The sequence below is a fragment of the Protobothrops mucrosquamatus genome, unplaced genomic scaffold (genome assembly GCF_001527695.2).
Source record: "Protobothrops mucrosquamatus isolate PMUCROS unplaced genomic scaffold, P.Mucros_1.0 scaffold700, whole genome shotgun sequence".
In the NCBI taxonomy this organism is placed as follows: Eukaryota; Metazoa; Chordata; class Lepidosauria; order Squamata; family Viperidae; genus Protobothrops; species Protobothrops mucrosquamatus.
In genome coordinates this window covers 187393-203604 of record NW_015386982.1, presented here as the reverse complement: position 1 = coordinate 203604, position 16212 = coordinate 187393, and the positions used below count along the sequence as shown (strand labels likewise).

General features: G+C 31.8%; 1 protein-coding gene across 1 annotated transcript in view; it reads left to right on the top strand.

The window, feature by feature from the left end:
* LRRIQ1 (leucine rich repeats and IQ motif containing 1) overlaps window positions 1-16212 on the top strand; it is a 103192-nt gene that overhangs the window by 62865 nt on the left and 24115 nt on the right. The window contains exon 23 of the mRNA XM_029284535.1: window positions 6452-6553. Coding sequence (XP_029140368.1) covers window positions 6452-6553 — 102 coding nt within the window. The remainder of the gene's footprint in view (window positions 1-6451; window positions 6554-16212) is intronic.

Genomic DNA, 16212 nt, shown 5'->3' with positions numbered 1-16212 from the left:
TTGTTAGAGATTTGTGTGGGTCTTTTTTGTTGTTGTTATTTTGTTTAGGATACTTGTCAGTTTTTTGTCTATATTTTAAAATTGTTTTAATATTGTACATCTCCAAAGTCACAATGGGATCGAATGGCCTTATTATGTTAATGATGAATGAATGAAATACAATACTAACCTTTCCATAATGAGTATTTTTAAAAGAATAAACAATTCTTATGCCAGATCATTATATTTCTTCATGTGTTATCTGTTATTGCTTTAATAGGGTTATGGAAATGGTTCATATTAATAATATTCATATCAATCTCCTGACCATATGCATTCATGTAGAAATGTGTTCTAATATTTTGTTCCTATAAAGCAAGTGCCTATAAAACATTTCCTTAAATTATTCTGCTTTTTATACTATACTATTTATTTATACTATAATTGGAAAATGTTGGATGTTAGTTCTGTTAAATTCTAATTTCAAGTGTTTACTAACTCAGGTTGGCCAACCCTCAAGTGACTATACAGATAAAAGCTCATCATCTTGACCTCTGCTCAGTGTTTTCTGACTGTTATATGTTTCTGCAAATTGTTCTATTCCTTTCTCCTTCTACACCATGAAAAGCTGTTTTTTGGGGGAGGGGGTCCATCAGTTGTCTGGAAAGAAATCAGGAAATAATTTATAAATCACAGGGAATGATTTATAATCATATTCCAGATGTGTCCTGAAAACCATTTGGATTTTTTGAAATCCAGTTTTTTCATGCTGTTTGTTTAATCTATTGTATGCTGCCTATTCTGATTACTGTAGACAATGTTGTCTAGTGTTGCTTGTCTTCCCATAATTTTTCAAGATCTCTTTTGTATAAATTAACTTACCGAATCTTTTCATTCACTAAGTATATATTCTAACCAAATTCTTCCACACCGTTCATTAAGGTATTCTGATAATACCCAATCTCTTTAATTTTCTATTTAAACTGTATATGTAACACTAGTAAATCATGTTCAGCTCCACAAATTGTACCTAGAAATATCTTGGCTGATTGAATTGCACCTCTTTGATTTTCTGTTATTTAGTTAATTTGATTCCAGTATTGTTCATCCAATGATAACCAAGTTTAGAATGTTCATTTATGTTATCTGAAGGAGATGAACAACCACAAAATACTTAATAAAGTTATTTCCAGCATTATTTTATTTTTCTAATCCAAATCTACTTGTAATTCTATGTTCCTCTATTTTCCTAACTTTTAGTTGTACAGTTTTTCCAGATTTTTGTAATACTCATCTCCTGCAATTTACTATAGTTACACAGACTTGTCAATATTAATATTTATTGGATATCCACTAATCTTGTCATTTATTGGGTTATAGCAAACTATCATTACTACTTTTCTTTATCATGTAATATTTAAAATGGCCCATTCCAGTTCACTTGATGATATCCACTTCATTTCTATTTTGATATTTTCAAGACTTCTTGTTTAATGTCTTTCATATTCTACATTCCAATTATTTGTGTCCTCATAAATGAAAGAATTCATGTTTCAATACTGATTCCATTGGTGACTAGATTTCCTATCTGCTTTTATCTGGCTATATCATTCACTGTTCCCCAGTATCCAAAGAAATGCCTTCCCAACTGGAGATCTTTCCATCTGACACCCAAACTCCCCTGAATCTTACAATCATATGCATAGAGTCTTCTTGGCAATTATGAAGAAGCGATTGACTTATCCATCTTCCAAGTTTGATTTGAAGTTCTTTCTCTGGAAGGATTGCTTTCAGTTAACTCCTGGAGAGACTTGTCTTGACTACCTTGCCCTTGTTATATATAGGTTATAACTTAGTTTCACTGCTTCCTTTTCAAATTTAGTAACAAGTGTAACATATTAGGACCTCTCACTCCCACTGGCATGAAAATCATTTATTTATACTGAGTCCTTGTATCACAATGGTTATTCTGTGTGAGTGTTTATTTAGAGTGATTGATGGATTATGTGACATCAAGTCATTTTTAACTTCTAGCAACCACATGGATATATTTTCTCCATAATAGTAATAATCTAGGGTAAGCTTTCTACAAGATTAGAGTAGGCTGAAATAAATATGTCTATGCTGAGAATGAATTTATCTGAATTCAAACAATGCCAGAATGACATTTTATATACCTTTTGTAACTGACATATACCAAAGCTGAAGATCCTCATTTAACACTTTAATATGTAATCCATTACCGCTAGTGTATACAGTAATCACCAATGTATTAACTATATGAAAATATTTGGCAGGTGGGGGAGGAATTTAAGATGTATTCCCAGTACTATTTTATGATCAGGTTTTATACCTATCAGAAATGTTATTTAAATCTTGACCATGTGACATAAAGGCTGCATAAAAGGCTGCATAAAAAATAGTGATTCTCATGGCCTTCTGCCCTGTAATATCACACTATTTAGAAAACATATGTTTTCTTTCACATATGTTCAACTTGGTGGCCCACATATCATTGGAATGTATCATCTTTTCTCCACATGTGATCTGTTTTATGTAACTAGTGACTAATCCAAAGTCATAAATATTTTTTCTTAAAGAATATCAAAGTCAGTGATTTTGTTTTTGTCATCTAGAAAGGGGCTTCTAATATTAAGGGGTTTAATATTAACAATACTGAAAATACTTTTCTTATATGTTTGCCTACTAAAAAGAATTCCCAAGTAGATGAGAATGTAATTAATATAAAAATAGAGGCCAGCTGTAGCAGAACAGTGAAAGAGCATCAGACACGAGTTGTCTAGAAATTATGGGTTCACATTTAAATGCAGATCAAATAACTATTTACTGAATTGTAGTCTCACCCATATTACAAACTCATCATGCAAGGCATGTTAAAATGATTACTGACTAATAATACATAAAGTATTTAAGTACTTATGAAAAACTGTAAACAAATAAATAAGCTTGATTTGTATTTTTTTTTAAAAAAATCTCAACAAAAATAGGAGAGTGGTAATGTAGTCTTCATTATTATATTTTTATATAAACGGCTAAAAATGAAATCTTAATAATATGTATCAGGTAATATCAGGTCTGAACAGGTTTTGGCTTAGATATAACCTAGAACTAAGGAGAAATTTCCTGACAGTTAGAACAGTTAATCAGTGGAACAGCTTGCAGAAGTTATGGGTGATTCATCACTGGAGAGCATTAAGAAAAGATTGGACAACCACTTGTCTGAAATGTTATATGGTCTCTGGCTTGCGCATGGGGTTGGACTGGAAGACCTCCAAATCCTGGGGTTTTTTTCTGAAAAAAAAAATAGCAAAACAAAGATATCTCAATTCAAAATAGATTTTTTCTATCTACCAGTAACTTAATGCAAGAATGAGAAAGTTTACATCTCATTAGCCGTAGCTAGAAAAACCAATAGTCATGGTAATGGGAATTATACCTAAGAATGTAAAAGAAGTTTAGGACCTATTTATATATGTATTTATGTTTTTTCCATTTCAGCCTTTATAGACTTACTTAGGCAATTTACAAATATTAAAGTAGTGACAACAATAGTTCATATATTATTAAGAATTCAATAATAGTCTAACAGTTAATAAAGAATAATATAAATATATTTAGCCATTTGTGTATATGTCAGGGGTGTCAAACTGCTGGCCCATGGGCCAGATGCATCATACACCCACCCCATTGCCGGCAATGGCAAAACAGTCCCGATACGTTGCATGACATCATGTGATGTCGTGAGTTTGACATGTCTAGTATATGTGTATCTCTGTATGCACATAAACTATGTATATATGAAGGAGTGGTACAGCTGGACCTGGGAGAGGAAGATTATGAGGTGGCTGGATGGAGTCACTGAAGCAGTAGGTGTGAGCTTAAATGGACTCCAGAAGATGGTAGAGGACAGGAAGGCCTGGAGGAACATTGTCCATGGGGTTGTGATAGACTCACCATTGACATGGACTTTAATGGATGGGAACATACACACAAAGGATTCTTACAAAATGAACATATTAAGTGAAATTAAACAAAAACAAAAGCAGATACTTGTGGTTGGGTGTTTTTAATACTTTGCAGAGCATCTGTGTAAGTTAACATTTTCAACAAAATTAGATTTAGATTGATAATTCATATACCTAGCTGTGCCCAATATAATGTAAGAGGTGACAAATACTGAAACTCCCTATCTCAGCTTCTAGTCTTTTCTCATTAAACTAGACAGCTATAATTTCCACTCCAATCAATTAGTAACTAAGTGTTAATTTCTACTGGTTTTGTTTAGACTTTCTCAGGATTATATCCTTTTATCTCCCATTAAAACATTTCCAGTACAAAATATAATTTCTGGTGGGAAATTATACATATGGTACATCTTGATTCATGAGCATATATGTTTATGTCACAGAAATCCTAACTGGTGGCAAGTTCCCCCAAAATGGATAAGGACAAAACAGATACTTATGCAGTAACCATTTGCAAAATATGTAAATGATATGCTGTTTCTTAATTCATAGTTTTCTTTCTAGGAGTTTTGTGCATTTCAGGCTTCAGAAGCTAGTTTTAGATTTTCTTCTGTTTTTTAAAACATATTTTAATATTTTCTATGGACTAAACTTCTTTCAAGAAACAAACCAAAATAAAACCAGCATTTTAAATATTCATTTTTATATCATTGTATTCACTAAATCATTGGGGAGACTTAACTTATTGTTCCAGTCTCTGGTATAATGATAGTTGTAGAAGCATAGCAGGAATTAGTAGATTAAATCTTTTATGTGGATATAAAATAAAGAACATCCCCTTTACCTCAAAACAATAAATTTGCTTGGCAGCTCTAAGGATTGACAAGTTATAATTTAAATTAAATACTCATAGTTTGTTGATATTATATATACTTTTGACAACGTATCTTAAATTCCATGAGAAATAAAGCAGTTATTCACACTGAAAACAGAGTACTAACTTGAGTGCAAAATAAAATCAGTGACCAAGACCACCTGCATGCCATATTATTTTACTCAGTATATATTTATCAATGTCTGAAAACTTACTTGAAGGAAAATTAAATTCAAAAAATATAATATAAATGATATAAAATTATATCAAAAAATATAAATGTGGCTTTATCAAAAGAAAGGACTCCTGGGTTTGCTTTCCATACAAGTTGTATTTATCTGATGGTTGAATGTATGCATGTGGACCAGTGCTATTAGGTAGTGGCTCAGAAAGCTGTTCTCCTTTAATCCATGAGAGTGATGAATGTTTATTCAAATAGTTAAATACGTTATGGTCACAGTTTAATCAAACGAAATTTGTACTGTGATTTATTCATCTACTGCTGTCCAATCCAGCTATTTTTCTCTTGTAAGAGATAATAGAAAAGTTGTTGGCATCATACTAGAACATTTCTAACCAAGAATATTGGCAAAATGTCAAATATTCTTTAAATATGGTAGAGATAAAATAATCAAGCACCTCTTTGACCTTAAAGATCTATTATTAGTAGTAGCGACATATTTTATTTTTTACCCTCTGAATTCCACTAATTCAGTCAGAATAATTTTGAAGTTGGATTGGGAAAAGGAGCAGGAACTATTTCAAGTTAACCTCAGGTTAAAGATGTGAAGAAGAAGCTTTTTAAAAACTCTGATTCATAAACTTATTGCGCCATGGTTGAACTATTTCCAACTCTGGTGGAGAAGTGGTATAAAAACAAAAAAGGTATAGATTGCCATAGATAATGGATCATTCATCATGTAGTTCTCCTATTTTTCAGCATCCCAGCTAGTTGGATAACCCCAACTAACATTGAGAGGAAAGCTCAGTATTTTGGAAAGTCTCTGTGCATGAACACAAATAAAGTGACAGTGCAAAGTAGTCTTTTCCATTGGATTGTTTCTTTAGCTTTAGCATCAGATCATAACATATTTAGATTTTTAATCTCAAATTAGACTCTTGATTCAACATAGTAGAACATTAATTACTTAATTTCCTTAGGTTATAATACCATTCCTACTTACATGAGAGAAAGTTCCACTATTTTATTTTATTTTTATTTATTTTTATTTATTTTATTTTATTTGTAAATGAGGGTAGGAACATCTGTAGTTGAGTGTATATTTTGCATTTTTTTTAACTTAGTAGAAAATATATGTTCAAACCAGAACATTCAACTATTAACTCAAGTAGGCTTTTTATTATAGTTTTATGACAGCAATTTTGTGTATAGTAGCCAAATTACACAATAGTTGTTTTAAGATATATGATCAAAATTGAGGTGTTTTAACTTTAACTCTTTAATGTTAGAAATAGTATATTTTCCTTCCTAATGTAAAACCTACAAGGATATTCTGTTTCTCTTAATAAATGGCTAAAAGGCGAATACTTCTTTCAAGGAATGAATGAGCAAGATCTGACCTTTTGATTTTAACTTGTTCTTGTCGTCTAGACCCAGCTGTGCGACTGGCGTTGTTCAAAAACAATGAAAATAAACATCCCCCCGTGAAACCACCAAAGAAGCCACAGACTAAAAAAATTGGTTACTTTGAAGGTAGGCAAAGAAATTTCATTCTATTTATCTTTTGATCAAATATTCCAAATTATAAAAGTCATACCAATATTTTGATCAATTTTCTTAAAATACTTTGCTTTAGTTAACAGAAAGAAAAGCTTTAATGCATACAATTTAAATCTGCTAATGATGCAGGTATACAGGTACATAAAATGTTCCGGTGAAAATTTTAAATTGTAATATTTCAGGAGACCCATTGAAGAGAGAGCTTCATTCAAAATATATTTCCTTTATTTCTTGAAAGTTAGAAATACAGAGTGGAATTTAACATCATGAGCAAGTACACATATGTTATCTGTTAAAAGGATTGCTAGTTTGGAAAGGCTATGCCCTAGGAAGTGAAACAATTAGATTTTTTTAAAGGTTTTGTTAAACTGGAATATATCACCATAATGAAAAATCATAAGACATCTGAGAGATTCTTCTTTTGTCTCTTTAACTGATACAACATTTATCAGTAGTATAACTAATCCTAGCATAATCTAGAAGAGAAATAAAGGACTTCTAATTGGCAACCATGTGTGAAAATGCTTTTGATGCTGTGGTAAAAACATACGACTAAGTTATTTAATTAAACATATTTTTATATTGTATATTTTCTGGATTTAAATATTCAGCATCTAATAATGTATATCATACGAAGAAATAAAATTATTCCTATACTATTAAAATAATACTGAAAAATAAAATGAACAGCTAATATTGCCTCATTTTAACAATTAAATTCCTATTTTGTTGTGGAAAGATATTTCAGTTCCTTGATCCTTGAACTGTAAATGAGCTACTGCACAGTGGTTCACCTTTTCCCATTTATTTTTATATGAATATAACTGATCTCAATGTTATGGTAAAAAAAAATATTTAACAAGGGAAATTGTTAGAACCTTGTTTTCTCCGAATGAAGTATCAATCACATGGATGCATGTAATACTGCAGGAAGGTGAACAGATTCTGAGAACAATACAAGACATAAAATGTCTTACACCAGTAGATAAAGAAAATGTTTCCATCTTTACTGAATAAGAAAAGTATATATATATGTCTGTCCCACATCACTCATTTAATTATCATGACTAGAACATCCTAATTTTATTATTTTCTTTCCAAGGGTTAATTTTATTTCTCTCCTTTTTTTTCTTATCTTTTGTTTTTCCTTGAACAGAAGATAAAGACTTTGTCCATTGTTGCTATATTTTATTAATTATGCAAACATTTTAAAGAACATTAAGCTGCTTTTTTAATTCCTTTTTTTTTGCATTTCCTTTTGCTTTCAGCAGTTAGGTAGATGGTGGCAAATAAGATGAGGATTTTCCATTTGTAGTACACTGACTCTGTATGATTGGCTAGTACCTTCTATTGCTTGAGGCATTACAATACATGCTTACAATATATCTGTGTAGTATTAGTGTTGCTTAACTATAGCTGATCTGATTAGTTTTTAATTAGTTGGATCTAGAATTAGACATGCTTATAAGTAACTCCAATTAAATCAGTGATCATTGTTAACTATGACTTTGCCATTGATTTTGGAAGGGGAATGTCTATAAGCATGGCTTTTTCTGTTATGGATCTAATTTATTGTGTATGTATCTTTATGTTGTATTGTTCTACATTGTCTATAAACTACTCTGGCAGCCCTTCATGTATCTTTTAAAACAAATTGATAAATAAACTACATATTTTTTAAAAAGGGGGTCTCAACTTTAATGAATTGAAAGAATGTAGAAAAAAGGCTCTGTTATAAAAGGACATATTGGAAATACAATTTTTGCATAGCCCTTTCAAGGATTTTTTTTATTTATTTAGTGGGGAGGATTAGAGGTTATTTGGTACATAATCCTAAAAGTTAAATAAATACATATAGCATGAGTGTCAATGAATATGAACATTTGTATGACATACCATATTATGCAGCATTGTTCATTTATTAGAATGAGAGCATTGTTCATTTATTAGAATGAGGAAGTATTTTCCATTGTCTGTCTTTCTCTCTCCCTCTCGTTTACACACACACACACACACACACACACACAAGCACTTCTGACAAACCCTTCTTCTACTTTAGCAACACACACACAGTTCTTGAAATAATGCCCCTGTGGCTCAATAATAACTAGAGATAAATGCCAAGTCATACTTCTGCAGTGTTTATCTTACACTGTTACACTGTATATAGTAAGATAGCAAAACTACCACATGGGGTGTGGTGCAAAATGTGCACATCATATGAATTATAAGAATCCCATATTTTTGCCAGATATTCATACAATAAAAGAAACATAATGATCTCATATAACGAAACCTCATGTTTCGCCCTCTTACCAGTGCTCTTGCTACTTCATCTGAAACTTCACCTCTAGATTTTGTCAGAAGTTCTGTTTTTATACCTTTGTACATCAGTGCTTGATTTGTATGGAAACATGGTGTTATCATAATATTTTGGCTTTGATAGCTTTGGTCTTATGCTTGAGTTTTAAACTAATTGGATGAATTTTGGCTAATTTGAACTATTATTTTAAAAGGTCTGGATCAAACATTATTTTCACTTGTTTATAAAATCCTAAATACAACCAACTTGTATTCTTTAAATTTGGTTGTTAGAGAGAAATCTAATTAATTTAAAAATAGATGTGGATGCTTCTAGTCCTTATACAGTCATGTCCGAAGAAAAGCATGCAGGAGGAGCCCATGAAGCTTGTGTGTGCTCACATATGTGTACTGCCAGAACATCCTTTACAATAACTTCCTAGCTTAACCAATTATGCATTTTTAGAAAAATGAAACCAAACTAAAGATTCCACATTCATTGGAAGAAGGAAAAAATTCCTATTTATACAGTCAGTATATGAATTAATGGTAAATTAGAAAGTGCTTTCAGGTTAGCCCTTTCATTTTGGATATTATATTGGAACCGGCCTGCATTTCTTTTGAACTAAGAGTTGCAATTTATTATTATTTTCTAAAACAATTAGAATCCTAAACTCTCTATTTTGAAATATATAGTCCACAGAAATAGTTTCCATATAATCTCCCCCAAATACATATGATATATAGCTTGAATAAAATTTGGAATATATGCATATTATCAGTAGCTTTCGCGCATTCCTCAATTTTTCTAAATTCCATTTGTGTTATATAATCAGAATGTAATATGAATCTGAGTTGCAATAAAAGGTTCATGAATTGATTTTAACTAAATCAAAGAGATTTTAACTAAATCAGAGAGACAGAGAGAGACAGAGACAGAGACACAGAGACAGAGACACACAGAGAGACAGAGTCAGGCATGAAGAATCAGGATCACACATTAAGTTCCAGTTAAGATTATTTATTGCTGAAGCCTATACCCAAGAATCTAGTCAACTAACAGTCAACACTAAATTGCCACTAGAATTAATGGAATTCAAGAGAGGCTAGACTTGGATTGCTTGTGGGAATGTAAGGACTCCAGACTGGTTACTCTCTTGACTCGGCTCCCAGGCTCTGTGTCTTCTTCTCCTAGAGAGAATGAGAGAGAGAGAGAAATATAAAGGTCTGGAGAATATACAGTGTAGCTCTAACTAATGTTCAGGTTATCTGAAACAAAGATTATGCCATAGTCTGATATTTCTATTACATCAAAAAGCAATAGACTTTTGTCACATTCATAATTCCTCTAAAAATATAGCCTGTTTATGACTCTTCAAAATTAATTTCATTTAAAGTTGATTCACCAACACTATGAAATAATATTAGCTTTTGGAAACCATAATAGACTTTTTGTTTGATTCTAAACTTAGATGCAGCATTATTTAACTGGCTGGTGTAATATCTCACTAATTATTATTACAGTTTATGTGTTTCTATAATGCTTAAGATCACTGTCTCCTGATTATTAAAAATGTTTTTAAAAAGCTTTCAAGATAGAAAGGAATCTTTCAAGTATCATAATCCTATAGCTTGTTTCTTATTATCTAATGTGAGCTCACAGAATTGTGCACTGAAAATTTTAAGGAATTAATGGCTCTCCACCAGTCCTTTAACATGTAAAATGAGTAGGTTACTTGTGTCCAGTACATCCAAAAAGAGCCAGGATAAAATAAACATAAAGAGTTAGATATCTTGGAAAAAATCTGTCATGGGTTTGGGTTAATCATCTCCAGAAGAAATTCAACTTGATGCCTGAAATGTAAGACTTCTTGGAGAACTCAGCAAAGCCTGAGGCAGTGTTGATCTGAAGGAGTGCTCTCCATGGGTCAGAGCTGCTTTGCTAGCAAAGTGCAAACCCAGTTCACAATAGAACTGCTCTGAAAAGTTGTAAGACAGTAGAGACCTTACATGCATTTGTTGAAGTTTCAGTTACATCGTTGAAATTGTCTGCTTTCTCATTGTTTAAAAAGGGAGGGGGTGGTAGTTATTAAGGTAAATCCTGTATCTCAATTTCTAATGTCCTTATGAATAACAAGTAGAAATTGAAACAGAGAAAGAAAGAAAGAAAGAAAGAAAGAAAGAAAGAAAGAAAGAAAGAAAGAAAGAGAAAGAAATAGAAATAACGGTGAAGAATGAAATAGTGTAAAACGATAGCATCAGATTAAAATAACAATCAAGCATTTTCATGAAACATTCAGTCAATCAATCAGTCAACCTTTATTACGATAAAAAAACCAACATAATATAAAACATTAGAAGTGATCAAATAAGACTGCATAGTAAAAGCTATTTTAATTAACTTTCTAATATGTGTTTTTTATTATCTGCTGTATGAAATGCTATATCTTAATTCTTTTCTCATTCCATTTGTAGAATATCTTGATTTTGAATAATAGTCATTCTTCTATGTAGAGATATGAAATAGCAAATAGCTACTCAACAAAGTAGTGAAGGTTGGAAGGATTCTTATACTGCCATAATAACATAAGGATTAATACGAAGGAACATTTGTTGCTAGTGTCATCAACATTCTGCTATAACTTTCTTTTCTGCAAGTTCAGAGATAACATATCCAAATACCCCTCCTCCTTTTGTCTTCTGGTTGTAAGGGACTGGTATGGAAGAGTAAGCTAAATCTGAATTCAGGCAAGATAAGGTTTGTATTTATACCAGAAGTTGAACTTCAGGGTTCAGATACATATCCTCTGGATCAGGTTCCACTCTCACTTAAGAAACAGATACACATTATATGGATCTTTCTAGATATAGTGCTGATGCAGTCAGTTTCAGTTGATAATGTAGTCTACTTGGGAGAAGAGAGATATAGTTTAGGTAACTTTCAGAGCTAGACTACTGCAATGATCTGAGGTGGCAATGCTCTTGAATGACTAGAAATTCAACTGGCTTAGTATGTGACTGCATGAACAGTTGCTGAAGCATCCTTAAAGCTCTTCATTATTTCTCATATTGAACCAACTTTGCCGATTCCCAATTGTTATCGGAGCCCAATCCAATTCAAGAAAAAAAGGCAAACTACTTGCAAAGCTCAACAAATACAGCAATATAATTTTGGTATTTGACAAACTCATAGTTCAATCTTTTAATGGAACTATCTATGACAGATAGTACAGACATTTACATTTGACAATTTCTCTGAACAAAGAAGTACAACACACATAGAATACAAATTTCACACAACATTAGGTTTAAGTCTATTAATCTTTAATTTCCACATCATAAATAATTTTAAAACTACAATATAATTATTTATCTGGCAAGCAGCATGCTTTTTCTTATGTCCAGCTGAAAAGATTTCTGAAGTCACTTATATTTCAGCACCATGTGGCTTCAGATCTATGCATCTCATTTCACCCAAACAAGGCAGTAACTAGATCCAGCAACATCTACATTAGCTGTGGATTTCTGGTTGGATTATTAGTGGGTGAATCAGCCTCCATTCGTGCACACTAAATGCATGTTCCCAGCAAGTAAATTATCCTCAAATAAACAAGAAAATGGAATGAGGGGAACCTTTTGGCAGGAAAGAAGGAGATATAGATTAGCAATGTCAGGTAAGAAAATATCTTTGTCTCCATCACTCTGCTATATTTTTAACCAGTCTTAAGTGCTTAACTAAGCAATTAAAAGCACACAGTATTATTAACTGTAGGGAATGAAAGGAAGGATGCCTGGGTAGGTAACACTTGACTCAGCAATGAATCTCAATCTTCATTGTTGACTATGATTTTCAACTTGTGTCTTTCAATGAAAGAGCAAACCAATATAGTTCTCAATATATAAACATGAGCCTAAATCACTCCCTCACTCCTGTAGCTTCAACTGACCAGCCAATGAAAGCTAAGAAGAATGTGTGCCATTTTCTTTTATTATTCTTTATTGCTTATAGATTTATTTTAGCTGGTTATAGAAGAGTTTGGGCAACTGACTGTTCAATATTCTATGCTCATAATATTTATACATTCCTCTAAACTTTAGCCTAAACAGTTATCTTTGTCTATTATCTAGCATATTTTTATAAACTGAACATGTTTATACTGAATCCAATGGGACTCTACAAGAATTCTGATGACTTTTTGGATTCACTATTAGACATTTTTAAAGAACAAATACCTATTGAATTCATATTAATTTATAATTTTTTTAAAGACTAAATTTTTTAGTATTCATCTGATCACATAAATGTGGCAATATATCAATTGTTTAAGGTTTTAATGTTATGCCTTCATCACTGAAACTTTGCTAAATTTTCTATACCCACATAAATAAATAGAAGAGAAAAAAGAATGTTGACATATTTTATAGCATAAGGCAGATATTTGGAAGAATAAATCCTGAGTGCTGAAGCATTTCAAATCCTTTTCATTTGACCAGTCAGTGACCTGATGACTATTTCCTCCCTCTAAGTAAGGTTGTGACCCAGGTCTTAGAGTGCAAAAGACAGATAATTTTAGTAACAACTTAAAATACAAATAGATTTAGCTAAAAGGAGAAGGAAAGGGACAAGTTAATGAATAAGAATGCTTGAAGAAATAATAAATAAAATAATGCTTATACATTATTTACCTTTTCTAAACAACAAATAAAATGCTATACTTTATTTTTATTAGTTCATTAATTGCCTCAGTTTTTATTCCCAACATGGTTATTTTCTGCTGTTTATCTATTTTATGTTATTTTAGGTCTAGAAATGAAATCAGTTGCCATTTAAATATGACTTTTAAAAGGAAATAGTATATGTCTGGTTACCGATCACCTTGCAGGAAAGCTTTAAAATCTTCTGCCATTCTTCTGTCACATTCTTAAACAATACAAAATAATCACTTATATGCTTTGGAAGAAAAGCTCACATTTTCATTGAAGGACATGTTTCTTCCAGTGTAAATGGAAAATTAAGGGGCTCATTCTAAACTAGGATTAAGAAAGTGAATGATTTAAATGTTGTCATTCTAATTACCCAGTTATTTAGTTGCTAGCTAAATAAGTAGCATTTTGTTTGCCCTGAATATTCTTATCAGGAAATTGTATACCAGGGGTGTCAAACTCACAACGTCATGTGACATGTCGAGATGTATTGTGACTTTTTTTCCATTGCCAGCAATGGGATGGGCACGGTTTCACCATGACACATCCGGCCCATGGGCCGGCAGTTTGACACCCTGTTGTATACCATTCTCTCGATTAAAAAAAATAGATTAGCTAATATTACCCTGTAAAACCTATTATGTATTATTTGTACCATAATCACAAACCTTGGTTAAAGAGTCCATTCCTACTTTTTCACATATGAAATTTTGATGTGAATGTTATTTTGTATTTGTGTAAATTACACAAATTTACACAAATTGTGTAAATTACAAGTGGTACAAAAATTACATATTTTTGTCGTGTAATTCCTTAATAAGTATATACTGACAAATGGGCAGTAGATAAATTATTTTATGAATATGGTGGCATATATATCTTAACTAGTTGACATATTCTTTAATTGTTTCCCCTCAATAGAGGTTTTTTGCTGCTGAAATCTTTATGACATTGTATTATTATTCCATTGCCTGCAGTTTCTACCCTCCATTTTGCTACTATGGTTTAAGAAATATTTCTGAGAAATGATACCATTACAAATGATTCAGAAGTCATTTCTAATAGAATTATACAAAATATACTTTTATTCTCTAATAAGGATTAGAGAATATGTTTTATATATATGTTCTCCCCTTTTGTTCCTTCACATTTGAATACAGTTAAATGTGCACTATGAATATAGCCATGCATGCCAAAGAAATAAGTCAGATGGTATGTCAGCAATTTTTGACAACTACTTATACATAATTGTATTCTGTATATACATGGCTCAAAACCACGGGACTATTTTAGTACAATATTTAGGGGTACATTTGAACTGGAGGCCAGAATGCATCACATCAGAATATACATTGGTTTACTAACAGCGATAGAGGCAAAGACAGTGATAAATAGGGTAGACTATAGATATATGCAAATTATAATATATATGTAATTGGAAACAGCAAACAAATATTTCACTTCATGTGCCTAGTGAAATCAGTAAGCCCACTAAGATGTAATTATGAGGTAAAGGGACAGAACTACAAAGACAATGAGATTTTGAACAAAGAGATAATTATTCCATGAACACAGCTTCTTTTTAGGGAGCTACTTGCATTTGCTTTCCCAAAGCTCTGCTCACATCCTAGTGTCTTTTCCCAGTTTATTACATTCCTTGGCCTTCTAAATAATCTGTGTCTACGCTAATAGTGTTATTTCCCAACAAATTGTTTTTGTAATAGTGCAGTTACTCAGTTTGAAACTCTATAGTCTGTGCCTTGTTTTTTTTCCAGAAAGATGTATTTTGGTTAAGGATTTTAACTTAGCTCCATAAAATCACCTATTAAGGTCAGCCTTTGACAGGTTGTTCAAAGGCAGGAGAAGGGAAGGAACGCCAGTACTGAATGTTCTCATTCTCCAAGAGCTAGTGCATATTGCCAGCATCTAATGAATTAACCATCTGTAGCTTTGAATCAGTATGATTCATTTTGCATGAGGAGAGTTAATCCATCCAATAGCTTTAGGACAGTATTGTTGGAGTACCTATTACCAGAAATGTAATTTTGATGTAGACTTTTTCTTTTACATGTGGGCAGAACTTAGTGAATACAGCAAGCTGTCAATAAAACTCTCACCTAATAAAGGAGATATCAACAATATTAACTGTCTTTTTCTTTTTATAATGCAAGGGCCTGTAGCTATTCATTTTTAGTCATGTAATGCATTAGAGTAGTATGGGATGATAAATACCATTATAATTCAAAGGTTTTACTGAAATGAATAAAATTAATTTTATTACAAAATTATTCTGTACCACTCTTAGGTCAAAACTAAAGCAAGGAATGTTAATAAAAGTGCATCTTATAGGAAAGAAAACTATATAATTAAATAAGGAATAAAGTGTATGTTAGCCAAAAAAAAAATCTGATTTAACCTATAGATGACCTGGTGCTGTTTGTTCAGATGACAGCTCTAAAAGTGTACATGGAATATTCCCTTGTAATACAATGATTTGCCGCAAGCTCTGACCTACTGACTGTTAGGGAGCAGGCCTGAATTGGCCCTTTCTCTGATATTGTGACACTGCTTCTGTTGCCTCGATTGTGACCTCTGATTGAAAGGAACTCCTGGGATTTCTGTATAAT